The sequence below is a fragment of the Vigna radiata genome, unplaced genomic scaffold (genome assembly GCF_000741045.1).
Source record: "Vigna radiata var. radiata cultivar VC1973A unplaced genomic scaffold, Vradiata_ver6 scaffold_401, whole genome shotgun sequence".
Classification (NCBI taxonomy): domain Eukaryota; kingdom Viridiplantae; phylum Streptophyta; class Magnoliopsida; order Fabales; family Fabaceae; genus Vigna; species Vigna radiata.
The window spans coordinates 5855-22006 of record NW_014541813.1 but is presented as its reverse complement, the minus strand read 5'-3'; the positions used below and the strand labels follow the sequence as shown (position 1 = coordinate 22006).

The window sequence follows — 16152 nt, the reverse complement described above, 5'->3', positions numbered from 1 at the left end:
TATTCCATCTAATACTTAACTTTAATATAAATATTCATGAACTACATTAAATACTGTGTTTTTCTTATAAATAGACTAATTTGATAAAAAAAAAAAGCCGTGTGTCAAATAAAAACCTTAGATACATTATAGCTGACAACAAAACAATTCAAAGATCGCTTTGATAGGAAATTGCTGTCGTAAAAAAAAATTAAAAAAAAAAATAATACCTATTTTTTTTTTTATTATCTCTTAAATTTTATTGTTTATATTATTTAGAAATCAACGTCAAACATAATTTAAATATTACTTTTTTAAAATGTTTTTAAAGACAAACAAATTTGAAAGCAAAAATATCTTAAATATATAACGATCTTAATTATGTCACTCGAGAATTAAAAAAAGATAATAAATTATTTTAAAAACAAAAACGTGTTATTAATGAATAAGTTCTAGAAAGGTAATCGGATGGACGCGGCGGCAGATTGTTGTGGAATGGCAGTGTTCAATGATTGAGATAAAGTTTTCAACTTGATGATAATTTAGGTCACACATATGCACATATGTGGGTCTTCTTATACACTCACAAAGCCTACAAGCTTATTCATAACTTTATCCAAGTTCTCATAATTTCACTTTGTAGATACTTTCATTGCTATCGTGATTGATCAAACATTAATGCCTTTTCTTTTTTTAGTTGCAAAGATTGTTCTCTCCTCTACTACATCAATTTCCCCAAATTTTCTTTCCTTAATTTGTTTTCAAACAAAATGAAGACAGTCACAAATTTAAACTAAAGGATATATATATATATATATATATATATATATATATATATATATATATATATATATATATATATATATATATATATATGGGTTTTAACAATGTGTACCGGATTATAGTAGAAAAAAATACCCTCATTTATTATGGATTCTAAGTTTTAAAGTCGAGGATATTTAAATAATTTTCATTCTCAAAACTAAAAAAAAAAAAAAACTCAAAGCCTTACTCACCTCCCTCATTCCTCTCAACCCTTTCTCTTTCATCTCTCTAATTCCAACATTTTCTCTGTCATCCCTACTGTTGCCCCAATTGATTGAAAAAAAAAAAAATCAGAAACTCTTGCCTAACCCTAATCCACCTTCCTCACTTATCCAATTTGTTTCTCTCTCGTCTCCATACTCTCCCTCTGCCACACACAACAACCCATGACATCATAATTTGTTGCTCTTGCTCTGTTCGTTCAATTGAAGGATGTGTTATATATTTTCTCTTCTTATTATTATTAAATTTCATTTTTAAATTAAATCATGTAAATAAAACCTTCATAAATCAATTAAATTTTCATACATTATTTACACATCTACACCACATTTCATTATATTTTTAAAGAAAAAGATATTTCCCTCTATTGTCCCTTTCCCTTTACACAAAATGTTTCTTTTTCCTTTATGTATTGGTATGAGATACATGATGTAAGATTACAANCTAGAATTGAAAGAATTGTACTCCTAGGGAGCTCTTCTATACCTATTTCTTTAATTTTCTTATGTCCCTTTTTTATCATTGAATCAACTTCTACTGGCGTTTATAATAAACTTTAACCACTATGCAAGATAAAAAACAGTAAAATCATTTTTTACCTTTGAGATTTGGAAAGATTAACATAATAAAGTGACAAAGTTTATATTCATTTTACACACATTAATAAATATAAAATGATTAAACTTTTTCAATTTTTAAAAAACATCTCTAATTCAAATTATCACCACCATCTTCAATTGGGTTGAGATGAGAAAAAAAATGTTAGAGTGATGATAGAGAAAATGTTGAGATGAGAGAGAAAATATCTCTGATGACAAAGGGTTTTTGATTTTTTTAGAGAAAATGTTGGAGTGAGAGAGATGAAAGAGAAATGATTGAGAGGAATGAGGGAGGTGAGTAAGGATTTGGGGTTTTTTTTTTTTTTTAGTTTTGAGAATGAAATTTATTTGAATATCCTTGACCTTTAAACTTAGAATCCATAATAAATGAGGGTATTTTTGTCTATTATAATCCGGTACACATTGTTAAAACGTACCAACTGAAAAACAGACGTACGCGTGTTAACAAACCCCATATATACATATATATATTTATTTATTTATTTATTTGTTTATACTTGTTAAAATCATACTAAAGTGTCACTCATTAGGTGTTTGATCCAAATTTACAAATAATTTTAGATTTCAATTGAACGGTTGTAAATTCAATCAACACAAGTTTTCTTTACTTGAATAGATTTAGGAAAGAGTGATTAAATGAATTTGAAAAAAATTGAAAATAAATTTTTTATTGTTTATTTAAATGGAATTAGAAGTAAGATTTTGTAATCTGTCACATAAATCAAATCTTACACTTATTTTCATAAATTTTATTTTCAAATTTATTTTCACTTGATTCCAAATTCACTCAAATATATAATAAAAAATTTTATCTTTAAATTTTCTAAAATCCATTTAATCATTCTTCTTCGAATTCATTTAAATGATAAAAGACATGATAAGTTTTCTATTTTTTATGGTTGATATTTTATCTTTTCAAATAAAATAATAAAAGTGATTTATTATTTTATATTAATAATAAAATAATTCATTATGACGACTTTAACTTGGTGTAATGTAATTGGGTGGTTCATTATAGCCATACGGAAGGTCCACTTCTATTTTTCTGAATTGTTGATTGTGATTGTGACGTTAGTTATGTAATAGATGTGAAGCACTGATATTTATGGTTTTCTTTTCTCTGCAACGTTTCGGTAAGTTGGAGCTGACACATGTTATATGTTTCACGTTTCCCACTACTAATAATTCTATTCATTCATCCTACACCACAACTTTCTATTATTCCAAAACTTTTTTACTGAAATAATAATAAAATTCGATTTTTATTAGTTAAAAATTACTTGCATGGATTTATTTATATAATTTTTTTAAAAAATATTTCTAATTGTTATATAAACTAATTTTGACTTGTAAAAATATTTATTTTATTTATTTTATTTATTTTTGTTATATTCTTCTTCTAGAAACATTTTACGGAGAAAATAGTTTGCCTATTTAGTTTTGTAGAAATTTTGGTGTGTATTGCCTTGTTGTTGTAACGGGATTGATTGTCTCATTACCTATTTCTCCGGATATTGTATCGTTATGATTGAATCACTTACTCTCTTTTTTTTGGTAGAAATTCCTTCTAGATGTAATGAAATATTGGAAGTTTAATTTTAATTTTTCATATTTGCTAAAATATATTTTTTTAGTGTTGCCTAAAATATTTTTCTTTTATAAAGCCTTATTTAAGTCAATTAGAAGATAAAGGAAATTATAAATTTCAAAAATTAAATCTTGGTATGTTAAAGTTGTCTTATAGATAAACTAACTTATTATTTTCTTAAAATAATTTTAATTTAATAAAATTTATTTGCTTTTAATTTTATAATAATAATTTATTTTAAGTAAAAAATTAGTATTTAATATTATTATAGCAAAATCTGTACTTAGAACATAAGATATGGTAAGAAAATTACAAATGAATTTTCTTAATAAAAACTATAGAGGAAACATAGTAAAATAATATATATATATATATATATATATATATATATATATATATATATAAGATTTTAGGTTTAACTTTTTGTAGAAAAAAATGTTTATTAGATTCTTGAGAATACAACTGAGGCGATGTAAAATTTCAGAAAATGCTATTTTAGAAGTGATGGTAGTCTAAAAATAACGAGACTAATTATTTTAATATTAAATAAGTTTATTATAAATAGTTTTGTTATGAGCAGATTTAATTAATTTAAAATGTATCATTTTTTTAAAAATTATTTTTCTAGAATTCTCCTGAGTTTCTTACGGTGGAAGCAACATGGTACGATTCTAGAGCTTGATAGACAAGTTTGTTAGGTATGGGAAGCTAGAGGTTTATCTTTAATTGATATTTGTGAGTTAAGTTTAGTGTTTTTAAGTGTGATAAATTGATCAAATTGTGATCTTTGTTTTTAGGTTAGCATTAACTCATCTAAATGTGTGTATTTGGTTATTGGACAATGAAATTCTGATATGATGTATTTTGGATTATCTTGTGATAATGAATTGTATATGAATATGTTGTATTAATGATTATAATGTGTATTTTAAGGTTTGTGAAGTAATGAGTTGAAATACATGGGTTTTGGTAGTTGAAATTGAGGTGTTGATAGGCCATTTGATGAGATAGTGTTTGGAGTATGAAAACTACTATTACATGTCTGTTATAAGATTAATGGAACTCGTTAGAACTGTGTCTTGGGTGGTAACTGGTCTAGAACGAAAAAAGGTAGTTCATGTTTGGGTTTGGAGTGGTTTTTAGTGTAAAACGGGGGGTTTAGGTAGTGAAATTTTGAAATAAAGAGTTGGGACAGGTTTGGGAAGTTTGGGGCCTGTAATTGAGTCACTTATAACTTCTTTAAACCATTAGTTTGTTGTTTTGGTGTATGGAATGGTAGAGTTGGATTTAGGTAGTCTAGAATGCGTAGTTTGAGGTTTAGAGTGGTCGTTTCAAGTTAGAGATTTGTTCTTAGATATTTCTTAGTGCCTAAAAGGTTGTAGGAACCATTTAAACTTGTATAAATAGTTACCAAAGTAAAAATAGGTGAATTTTAGAAGTTGATGCAATATCGGGCACCCCTAAGTGCTCCTAGGCGCCCTTTTTCTAAGAAGATCACGCTGGGCACCCTTGAGTGCCCTTTGGGCGCCCTTTTCGCGAGAGGAACTCGCTTGAGCTCCCCTTAGCCAGTTTTAGGTTTTTCAGTTTTTGGAAATCTCAAATTCTGGGTTCTGGATATCAGTTTTAGATGTTTTTTAGGTCGTTTTGGAGGTTTTGAACCCTTTTGGAGTTATTGATGAGGGTTTCCAAGCTGTTTTCCTTAACTAGTGTGGGTATCAAGTTGCTATGAAGAAAATTGGTGTTATTGTGTGATTTCTAATGACTTGTAAGGGTATTTTGAGTTCTTTAATGTATGATCAGTAGTTTCATGTATTTGTATACTATAATGTAAAAGTGAAAGTAAAGGTGTATAAATTATCAAGTGGATTCAAAGTTGTGAAAATGAGTTCCAAGGAGGAACTTCTTGGTGGTGGTTTCAAGTATTGATAATATGAATGGCCAGAGTTAAGCTGAAGTTTATTCTGACATTCTAATGATCATTCATGCTAAAGTAGAGAGTGATGAGTCATGTTGTGAGAATAACAGGAAGTCCAAGCTTGATGGGCCTTTCTCCAATTGGCAAAAGGGTGTTTGTAGGACTAACCTGGTGTGGTAGCTTGGGGTAGTCCAATTGTTCCACCATACCGGTGTAGGAACCTCTGTTACTCGATATTTCATACAATATCCGGATAGTCAATTTAGGTCCTTGCATGTTAAGATGTTTCAGTCGATGTATGTTATATAAATTATTTATATATGCTATGTTAAAGGTGATATTACTTTGTATCTAGCTTACACTTGTTTTTGTGTTATCTGTCTATGTGATGTTTTTTCTTTTGCGATGATAATCTTAACGATGTGAGCTTAGGAAGACAATCTTTTCAGTTGTTCCAGCAAGGTGTGAGCTTAAGAAATAGATGAGTTGTTACATGATTCTACAAAGATAGATCTTTTATCTTTTGTAGGTTTGTTTCCATCTAGTGATTTTATTATCATATATGTAACATAATTTAGTAGTTTTATACTATTAAGTGATATAGCTGTTAAGTTATTTTTTGTAAACTTTTTCTTTCACATACATGTTCTTTTTTTATGATGTAATTTTGTTTAACATTTGTTGCACACTTTTATTAGATTTACACTATGTTTTCATTTCCTGATATAATTTTATTGCTTCCTTTCTCTAACTAAACTTATTATCAACTTACTGTTGAATTTTATCATAATTCTCAACCTTGATTTCGGACACAAGAAAAAATATATTAAAGTCTCGTAAAATAAACCATATTTATAATAGTAAATATTTGTTTAGTTTGTGAAGTAATAATCAAGGAAAACATACCTTTAAGCTTCATTAAGAGGTAATTTATTTATCTGATGATGTAGAAATAAACATAAGCAATATAACAAAAAAAAAACTATATGTTTTAATTCAGTGACTTCAGAACTTATTATTATACTTTTAAGTAAATGAAGAGGTGTTTTAAATTACAAGAGACAATAAATACATATATCTTCAATCTTTTAATTGACTTTTGATATGATTTTACATAATCAAACTTTTTCATTAGAGATCTTAATATGAATTCCGAAATATGAATTAACTATAAGATTTTAGTAATGGTTAGATTAAAAAAGGTAATTATTTTAAATGCGAGTTAACTGAACTCAACTCACTTAATTCATGAGTAAAGGTAACTTGATCTATTATTCACTATAATTAATAACTTTTTATTATTATTTTCACAATTTTTTGTAAGGTTTTTATTAAAATTATTTATGAAAGTTGATATTTGATATTTTTCAAAGACTACAATGTTGAATAATTTGGATCTTTAATATTTTGTTTACTAAAATTATGTAGATTAATAATTTAATTCTTAACTAATATCTTTATAATAATGTTTTACGAAATATGTTAATACTTTGACTCCAATCCTATAATAAAAAAAAAGAGTGAAATCAATCCATTTTGATTGTACTACAATAAATATATAAAATAAAAGAACAAAACATCAAGTGAGTCAATTCACTTAACTTATCAATTTGTGATGGTTCGAATTGGATTACAAAATGTCTAACTCTCTAAAAACTGAGTTGGGTTGAGTTTATTCAATTTTAACTTAACATATAATAAGTCAATTTATGTAAATTGGATTGACTCACTTTAACATATTTAGTATTTTGTTATGATGATTTAATTTCCTAAAATTCTGAACCAACTCTTCATGATATTTAGATAAGTTTAATAATTTATTCCCTTTCATTTAAAACAAACACATGTAGTTATCACTTCCACCATGGCAAAACAATCCAAATTTGAAGGACAATAATTAGTGATTTCACCTTTACATCAATACAGAATAATTTTTCTTCTTTGTAATGTGTATCTTCATTAGTTGTAATCATATATTGTATTTGAATTCACGCTTAACTTAAAATATTTTCATATTGAACTAAAATTAAAATTGGTCTCTCTATCATCTTTCTAGTTAAAATCTTTAAAAACTTATTAAAAATAAATTCATAAGCTTTGGTATCAAATAAAAAAAAAATCAGTCATATATATATAATTTTTTTCTTAATAATAAGATTTTACTCCTATAAATCATAAGCAAATTAAAAAATTTAATTATAAAATATTTTCTACACCTATAATTTATTTAATAAAATATATTTATCTTAACACTTATCACATAAGGTACGCTAAGAAAATTAGAAATCAACTTTGATAGATACCATACGTAGACAAAATGCTTTCAATTAACAAGTTACAATAAGGTTTTAGGTACAAATTTTATAGAGAAAAAAAAATTGTTATAAGAAAAATAATTTATGAAAAGAAGTTAGTTAAAGTTCCATAAAATTTAATTTTAAAATGGTTGGACATTTTAAAATATGTTCGCAAAAATTTCTTTCTTCTTTTTTTAAATTGTGGTGTGCACAATGTAGACCTTCTTAATAAGATTTAGCTTTATTTAGTTTCAAGGGGAAAAAATTAAGGAAATAAAAGATAAAACAAAGAAGAAAGAGGTGAGAAATAAGTGGAAGAGAAATTGTTTGGTTGAAGTGAAACAAGGGATAAAATGGCTTTGAACAAAGGAAAAATAAAGGGAAAGTAATTTTAAATATGTAATAAAAAAAAATACATACAATGTAAAATAGGAGTGTAAATAACAGAACCCTGAAATGAACTAGAGAAGATGGCCCATATATTTCTCGGCCCACCATATTTTGAGGAAGCACATGTTTGAGGCAGCTTCTTCCGGCATTTCCATCTATTTATTCATGTTTTTTTTTTCAGATTTATAATTTTAAAGTAAAAAATATAGAATTTATCGTTAGAGTTTCTAACACACATATTATATATATATATATATATAATTATTTTTTGTTTGCTGATAAATAAATATGATATATTATCTTTTACTAAAATGAAAATCAATAGTAAAAATTTTATAGATCTTTTGTTATTTATGTATTGATTATGGAAATATATACATTGCCTTTTTTTTAAACCTTAATTGATATTGGAGTTTCGTTTAGCATTAATCAATGATTTATGAATTTTTTATTTATTAAATTATAAAATTATTTGTCAATTTCCATGCCACGTGGTAAACAAATTTTATATTAGTAGATTGTTATCTAGTATTGAGATTATTATTCTACGGTATATTATTAAAAAAACCTGAAAGACAAAATAATTAAATTATTAATGAATTAAACAAATCAAATTCAAACTCGCAATTTTATATTCCACAAAAGCGATTCCCGTATTATATGTTACGAGAACATTTCAAAATAAGTTTTCCAGGATTTTCTAAACACGACTTTTAGAAAAAGATTTCTAGAACAAAATTTTGGAATAGGATTTTCAAAAAAAAAATCAGAACACTGTCTGACAAATCTTGATCCATAATTTTGGAGTTTGGAAGAGAAATAATAACTAAGTATAATTTTTATATCTAATTTTCATTCAAAATTAATAGAGTTCATTCTCTATGTGATAGTGCAACAACTCAGAGACGGGATGGTGCGTGGTGCAGGGAGAAAGAATATTTTGGTCTTTTTCTCTAGTTAAGGTGTAATTAGTAATACTCGAGCTGCAAGAAGAAAAAACTATTTTTGTTTCTCAAATTAAACCCAAACTTCAAAATGGACTCCTTTACACCCCTAATAGCGAGATTCCTATACATTAATTGTATCCCCAATAGCTAAGAATTGATGATTAAGTCGTTATTCAATTATATTTAAAGTTTTACTTCAATAAAAAAATATATTTAACAATACGTCGTTCAATTAATAGATAACACCACATTTAATATTGGATAATGATACTTAGACAACATTTTTTTCACAACATTTGAACATTATCTACGTGTCATTCTGTGATTGGTTCATGGTGGGATTTATGATTATTATTATTATTGATTGTGGAGTAATTTTGGACCAATCACAGAATCACACATAGATGATGTTCAAATATTGTAAAAAAAAATGTTGTGTAAATATCATTATCCTTTAATATTTAAGGAAGTATGTATAGTAATTTTTAGAAGTAATTAAATTTAAAGTATTTTATAAACTTGTATATTTCGGATTGGGTATGCATTAAAGAATTTGTTTTTATTTAGTATTTAAGATGCTTCTATTCTTGTTTAAATATTTATATTTAATTTTGTTGTTAATGGGATGATATTATTATTGTCGACTTCTCATTTTCAACTGGTCAATCAAATTGTACTCTTTGTTTTCAATCTCGTCTAAAAACGAGATAGAGAAAATAATAAGGTAGAGATGAGAGCAACAAGATTATTTATGTGAAATGAAATTTCACATATTAAGGTACATGAAACAGAAATAGAAATTCAAAACATTATATACTTTTGCTTTGTTTTTTCAAAAACTTCTTCAGCAATGTTACCTTCTTTTCCATCAACCCTTTTAATCTCCAGTCGTGCTTTCTGATAGAATCCAGTACCTCTCAATGCATCTGAAATGAAATCATCAAACCCAACAGCAATTGCTGCCTCTGCTTTCGCTCCATAAACCAACCTCTATATGTCAAAAAATTCACAGTATATATTGTAAGAAACTCATCCAAAAACTAAACTTTATTAAATAATGAGACACCACTAATTAAACATAAGTTCAATTGACACCAAAATTTTAAGACAATGTGTTTTTTGTTATTACAACCTTAACTCGTGAGAGGTGGATTGCTCCAAAGCACATCGGACAAGGTTCGCAAGAAGCATACATTTCACAGTCTGAAAGTTCTATCTTGTTAAGGTTTAGACAAGCCTGCAGAATGAAAATGATTTCGTTAATTGCATAGTGGATTAGATGGAAAGAAAGAATGATATGTGTAACCTTTCTTATAGCCGTGACTTCTGCATGAGCAGTAGGATCTGTGTTCCTGAGCACCATGTTGTGACAGCAAGAAACTACATCATCGTTACGAACTATTATAACACCAAAAGGACCACCATCTCCACACTCTACCCCTTTATAAGCTTCTTCAACAGCAATTCTCAAGAACTTGTGGTCTCTCTGCTGTATAGCTGTGCAACAGAAATCATAATAAATTCAGAAACATCATATATATTCATCAAATGGCAACCTCAATATATATATAGTTTACAAACATTACCTTCCTGATGTCCAGGAAACACAGAAGCTACTGTAACTGTTCCATCCTTCGTTTGAACCACTGCCAAGATGATATATAGAAATACCAAAAAATTTTAAATATTATTTATAATGTATTAATTATATAATTTTATTTATTTCTAAATATTTTTGAAGAACTTGGTTATACGAATTTATGGAAGGAGAAAAAGCACGTACCATTAACTTCTTCCATGACTTCTGTGGATATGAATAAGTAAATGAGATGAGGAAGTTGTGAGACATAAATGGGTGATTTGTTGAGTATATATAGAGAGGAGTGCAAGATGATTCATGACGACTATGAGAGAGAAGATGGGTTACCTCTAAATTCTTTTATTACAAGAGATCACTACCTTATTATAGTTTAATTCAGCTTAAATATATTTTATTATTTTTAGAAAATATACGAATTTTCTATATAATTTTAATATTCCTTTTAATTTTATCATTTCACTTTCTAATTGATTATTAAAATATTTCTAGATTTTTCTAAAAGAATTTAAATTTTTAATTAAGGTGTCATACAATCACACACGTGTTAATTACATTTAAATGACACTGTTTTCTTATTTTTTCTTTCAAAACTACTTTTTTTCTTTTAAAAATTATTTAAAATGGTAGGACTTACCGTGTCATTTCAATGTCAACCAAAAATTACCGCGTCAAAAATGATTTTTGCTTATATTATAACACTTGACAATAGAATCACGGTAGAGAAAATATAAAATGAAAAACCTAAGAACTAAAAGTCAAGAAAATTGTTATTACGAATTAAATGAAAAAAAATTAAAATTAAGTAACATATGTACATAATAATTAGACATGACAAGGTAGATTTACTCATTACTCCCAATTTGACAGGTTTGGTTAAACTTTTAATCCATTTAATATCTAAACTCGTTTTTTTAACTAATTAAATGAATTTATTATGATTAAAGTAAACAATATAATTTATATATTGAAACACGTACAAATATATAATAATATTATAATTTAAATTATAAAATTTAAGAATTAGTTTTAATTATTAAGCCTCAATAATTTAGAAAAATCAAGCGGGATAGAATGAATGCTATTTTACTTGATATAATTAATCTTTCTACTTTATTTATGAAATATATTTTTAAAAATATTATTTAATTAAAATTTTAATCAATATAATATTTTTAAATAAAGTAAGGAAAGTGAATATTATTTTGTTAAAAAACATATAAGAGATTATTGGTATCGATTGAAAATAAAAAGTAGAACGAATATTTATTTAAAAATGAATTAAAATATGAATGTTTTTTATAAAAAAATAAAAAATGTTTATTTTAATATTTTTAGGATACGAGTGTTTATGTTAACTTTAGCTTTAGAAGTAGGTAAACGTAATTTTCCTTCTTTAAAATAATATTTAAAATGTTGCTAGAAACTAGAAATAGTCATGAGACAAATTAGAAAATCTTTTTCTTCTTTAAGAGAATGAAAAGACAAAAATAGAATAATAATAAATTTAAGTGATGTGATTTATATAAATAAATAAGTTTGAAATATGAAATTAGAGCATAAATAAGAACAAAAATCAAAGGTTAAAAAATTGATTGGGGCTAAAAGATGAAAAGCATGTGAAGAAGACTCTAGATAGGAATCACGTGACCCATCCGAACATGTAAATAACTTTTATTCTCCATCTCGTGACTCATCCAACTTAGATTGTGAATGTTCTTATCCAATCTTCGCAAAATTTAATAAATTGCAAGAATATCATGTTAGATGGGATGGTGCTACTATAGTATCTTATAGAAAAATTTAGTATAATTACTTCAATTTCTTTTCAAACATAAAATAGACAAGCATTGTGAGTTTATCTCTAATTTATTTTAATATAAATATTTTAATTTTGTGACTTATTTTTATGTGTGTTGAAATGGATGGTCATGGAAAGAAAGATTGATATATATATATATATATATATATATATATATATATATATATATATATATATATATATATATATATATATATATATTTATTTATTTAAAATTATTTTTTATTAAAATAATATTAAAGTTGTGAGATTTATAAAATTATTAAATAAAACATTATAAGTATAATAATTAATAATCACAACACATAATCATACAATTAATATATTATAATGATCTATAAACACATGTAATCAATATATAGAACACATTAACATATACAAGAATTTTTTTAAATAAAAAGAATTTATAACAAAACTATATTCTAAACTAGGATGCTGCATTGCCTTCACTTTATAGATCAAGCCTGAACATTTTTATTTCCTTACAGTAGTAAGATAATCATTTCAAACAATAAGAATTGAAACAAAATAAAAAGGCTCGATTGAAACAACATGTGACATGTCAAACAACATCAAATATCGTTAGGATATGCTTTAATCATAACTCTGGTATCATGTTAGAAGTTGACTTTAAGNCTTACTCAACCCCACAAAATCGGTTTGTAGGATGAGGTTTGCATCCACTTATATACACTAAATTGACCTTATCTTTAGTCGATGTGGGACTTGCAACACGACTTCCAACATCACACATCTTAAATACATAAGCACCAACTTAAATCAATCTCATAATTCACAATATAAGAAAAACATAACATGCACATCGATGCTCAAGCAAGACCTCTCTCGTGAAAGAGAAATAGTGTAGGAGACGATGACATCTTACATTGACAACGTGTGAGAGATGACATTGTCTTTTGTCGACGGCATGAGGAGGCAACGACTTGTGGTACAAAGCGTGAGGAGAAACAAAGAAGAGAATTGTGTGGAATGATATGTACTGAAACAAGAAAGAAATTAGAAATTTAGACATATTATGATAGATGTTAATGTAACCGTCATGATAAATAAATAATCTTTATTGAAACATCCCGAATTGTACAATTAAATAATGTTTACTCATTTTTTAGAGATAACCTTTTTTTCTAGTGCCTCGATTCCTTGCTATAATTATATATGTCTATGGATTTCACCTTGAACTTGAATTTATATTTTTTCTTGTTTCTTTACCCTTTACAACATTAGACACTATCAATCCAAAGAACTCAATCTCGTTTATACAATCATATTTCTTCTACCAAATCTCTTGACCATAATGGCAAGACTTCATGCCCTCTAATGTGACACGATATTTATTGATGCTTAAGGAATTGACAAAAATTCTCAAACTAATTAGAAGAATCACTATCAACTCTTCATCTTCCATCTTTACGTACATGTGTCTCAAAATCCATCATAATTGTATTGATCTCATTCCTTCAACAAAGACAAACCTACAAACCTTTTTTCATGTGAAGTCTAAAATAATCATTTTTTTAGAAATAACTTATTGCATACGAACTTCATCATGAACAACTTTTTCAATTTTGACCACATCCTGTAAGTTGCTTCTTCACTCACTATCTTATAAAAACCTTATTCGAGAGATGAAAGAGAATTATAAAATGAGTCATCTCCCTTTGGATTCTAAAAGTAAACACCTCAAAGTGTGTCATCATGTCACATATATAAGAATGTCCAAACTCCTTATTCTTTCAGAAAGACCTCGTATCTTGATTTAAGAGAGGATAAAATTGTTCTTTTCATTAAATAATGACTGTTTTAGCAATATTCTTGAATATCTTGAATATTTGATTCATGACAAAAATAAATAAACAAAAGAAACTATGATATAACTTTTTTTTAATTAAATCAAGAAATTTACCTATAAAGACATGTAAAAGCACTAAATGATTTATATATCAATTTAAGAACAAAATTTCATAACGAAAAGATTCAAAACACATAATAAGAAACATTTATTTATATATATATATATATATATATATATATATATATATATATATATATATATATATAAAATAAAATATAAATTCAATTTTTTAAACTTACTAAACGTGTGTAAGACCATATATACTCTGTGTAAGAGCTAGTATTGATGTATCTACTACTATAATTTAATAGAAAAACATAAATAAGGTAATAAATAAATGTGTGAAAGTATTTAAGCTTAAAAATGATGGGTTTTTTCAAGTAGTTTACCAAAAATATTTAAAACCAATGATACCTAAATCAAAGTTGATAAAAACTTAATAGCACTTTTAATTCAAAAATTCTTAAGATAATAAATTTATAGGTATTTCTTTTATAATATACTTATCTTTTCATCAATATCAAATATAAGTTTCTTTCTTATGCTATACTTTTCTTGGAGTAAAAACTGTTTAAAAAAAAATAGTACTAATAAAATCTGAGCCAAATTTACATAAAAAAAAAATTAAAATTGTCTTTAAATTAAAACTTAAAAATAATAGATTTAAAAGAATTATATATGTGAGACTCCAAATAATAGATAACAAACATAAAATGTAAATGAAAAAAGAAAAATTAAAGAGTAATTATTTTATTGAAGGTTAAAGCGTGTCTTCAAATGATCAAGTTTTCTTATAAATCGATACACAATAAAATAGAGAAAATAGAACTTTGAACATATTGTTTAAATGTAAACTACAATTTTAGTTTTGATTTATCTCATCATTTATTTATAATGAACGTATTCCTTCCATCTTCATTTAATTTGTGGTGTTTTGTAGTCTATATTTTTAAATCAAACATATAATAAATATTTGTATTCTTCATTATCGTATTTTCTTTATCAAGCTAACGTTACTTGAAAAGTATATAAGTATCAAGAAAAGAATGTGCAATTATATCTTGGTTTAACTATGGTTTCACACGTGAAAATCTTGGATAATTATAGTTTTGGTCTTGAAAACTGGAAAAAATATTAGTTAGTCAAAATTGGAAAAATAAAAATTTAGTAGTTAAATATTAAAACGAAAAGACAAAATCTCTTAAAGTTCTTAGATTTATGATTTAAGATTTAAATTTTAATGTTTACAACTGATTTGAGTCCAACAATTTAATGTTTTAAGGATTAAAATTATATTTTTTTTAATTCGAGAGGCGAAAATTAGATGTGTTTTTCTAAATTTTCACTATGATTAATAATTATTATTAGGTTTAATATCTATTTTGTTCCCTCTTTTTTTGAGGGATTTGTTCAAAGTGTCCTCCTTTTTTAAAACATTCACTAAAGTTCTACTTTTTGCAAAAACTGTGTAGTCATTTTTGCTAACGGCGTTATTTCTACTAACGGCAAAACTGTCAAATGACAAATATTTGATGACTTGTATAAATAAAATTCGTTATATTCCTCGTATTGGTTTAAAAATGTTTATTGTGGTTCTCGTGTTGGTTTAAAAATGTTTATTGTGGTCTCCCTTAAAAATGTTTATTGTGGGTGTTTTAGCAGCATGCAGCCATGCTGGAATGCTCGATCAAGCGCTCAACTACTTAGAAACAGGAAGCGGCTTCACAAATTTGTCAATAGAAAATGCTCTTGTGGAAATTTTTGTGGTTTCCTCTAAAAGCAGCAGCTAAAATTTTTGTGGTTCTTTTTTCACATCTCCATACTTACTAATATAACATGTGAAGATAAACTTCAAATTATGTGATTATAGTTTCCTAAAAGGTTAGAACATGAATTACTAGATCACACGTGAAATCTTTAACATGTATTAAACAATGTACAAATGTCTTACCCTTCTAAGATGACATGATGATTTTGGCTCCGCAGAACATGTGAGACATCAAATTTCTTTAGTTTAGTGACACGTTTTTTTTTAGTAAAAGGGAATTACAATAAACATTTTTTAAACCAACACAAA

General features: G+C 26.0%; 1 protein-coding gene across 1 annotated transcript; it reads right to left on the bottom strand.

The window, feature by feature from the left end:
* Positions 1–9415: 9415 nt before the first annotated feature.
* Positions 9416–10619, bottom strand: LOC106778342 (guanine deaminase). Its single transcript, XM_014666299.2, has 5 exons — positions 10567–10619; positions 10370–10429; positions 10090–10280; positions 9916–10020; positions 9416–9773 (listed from the first exon to the last, which is right to left on the bottom strand). The coding sequence occupies exons 1-5, from the start codon at positions 10580–10582 to the stop codon at positions 9585–9587; spliced, it is 561 nt and encodes a 186-aa protein (XP_014521785.1). The 5' UTR covers positions 10583–10619; the 3' UTR covers positions 9416–9584.
* Positions 10620–16152: the final 5533 nt, after the last annotated feature.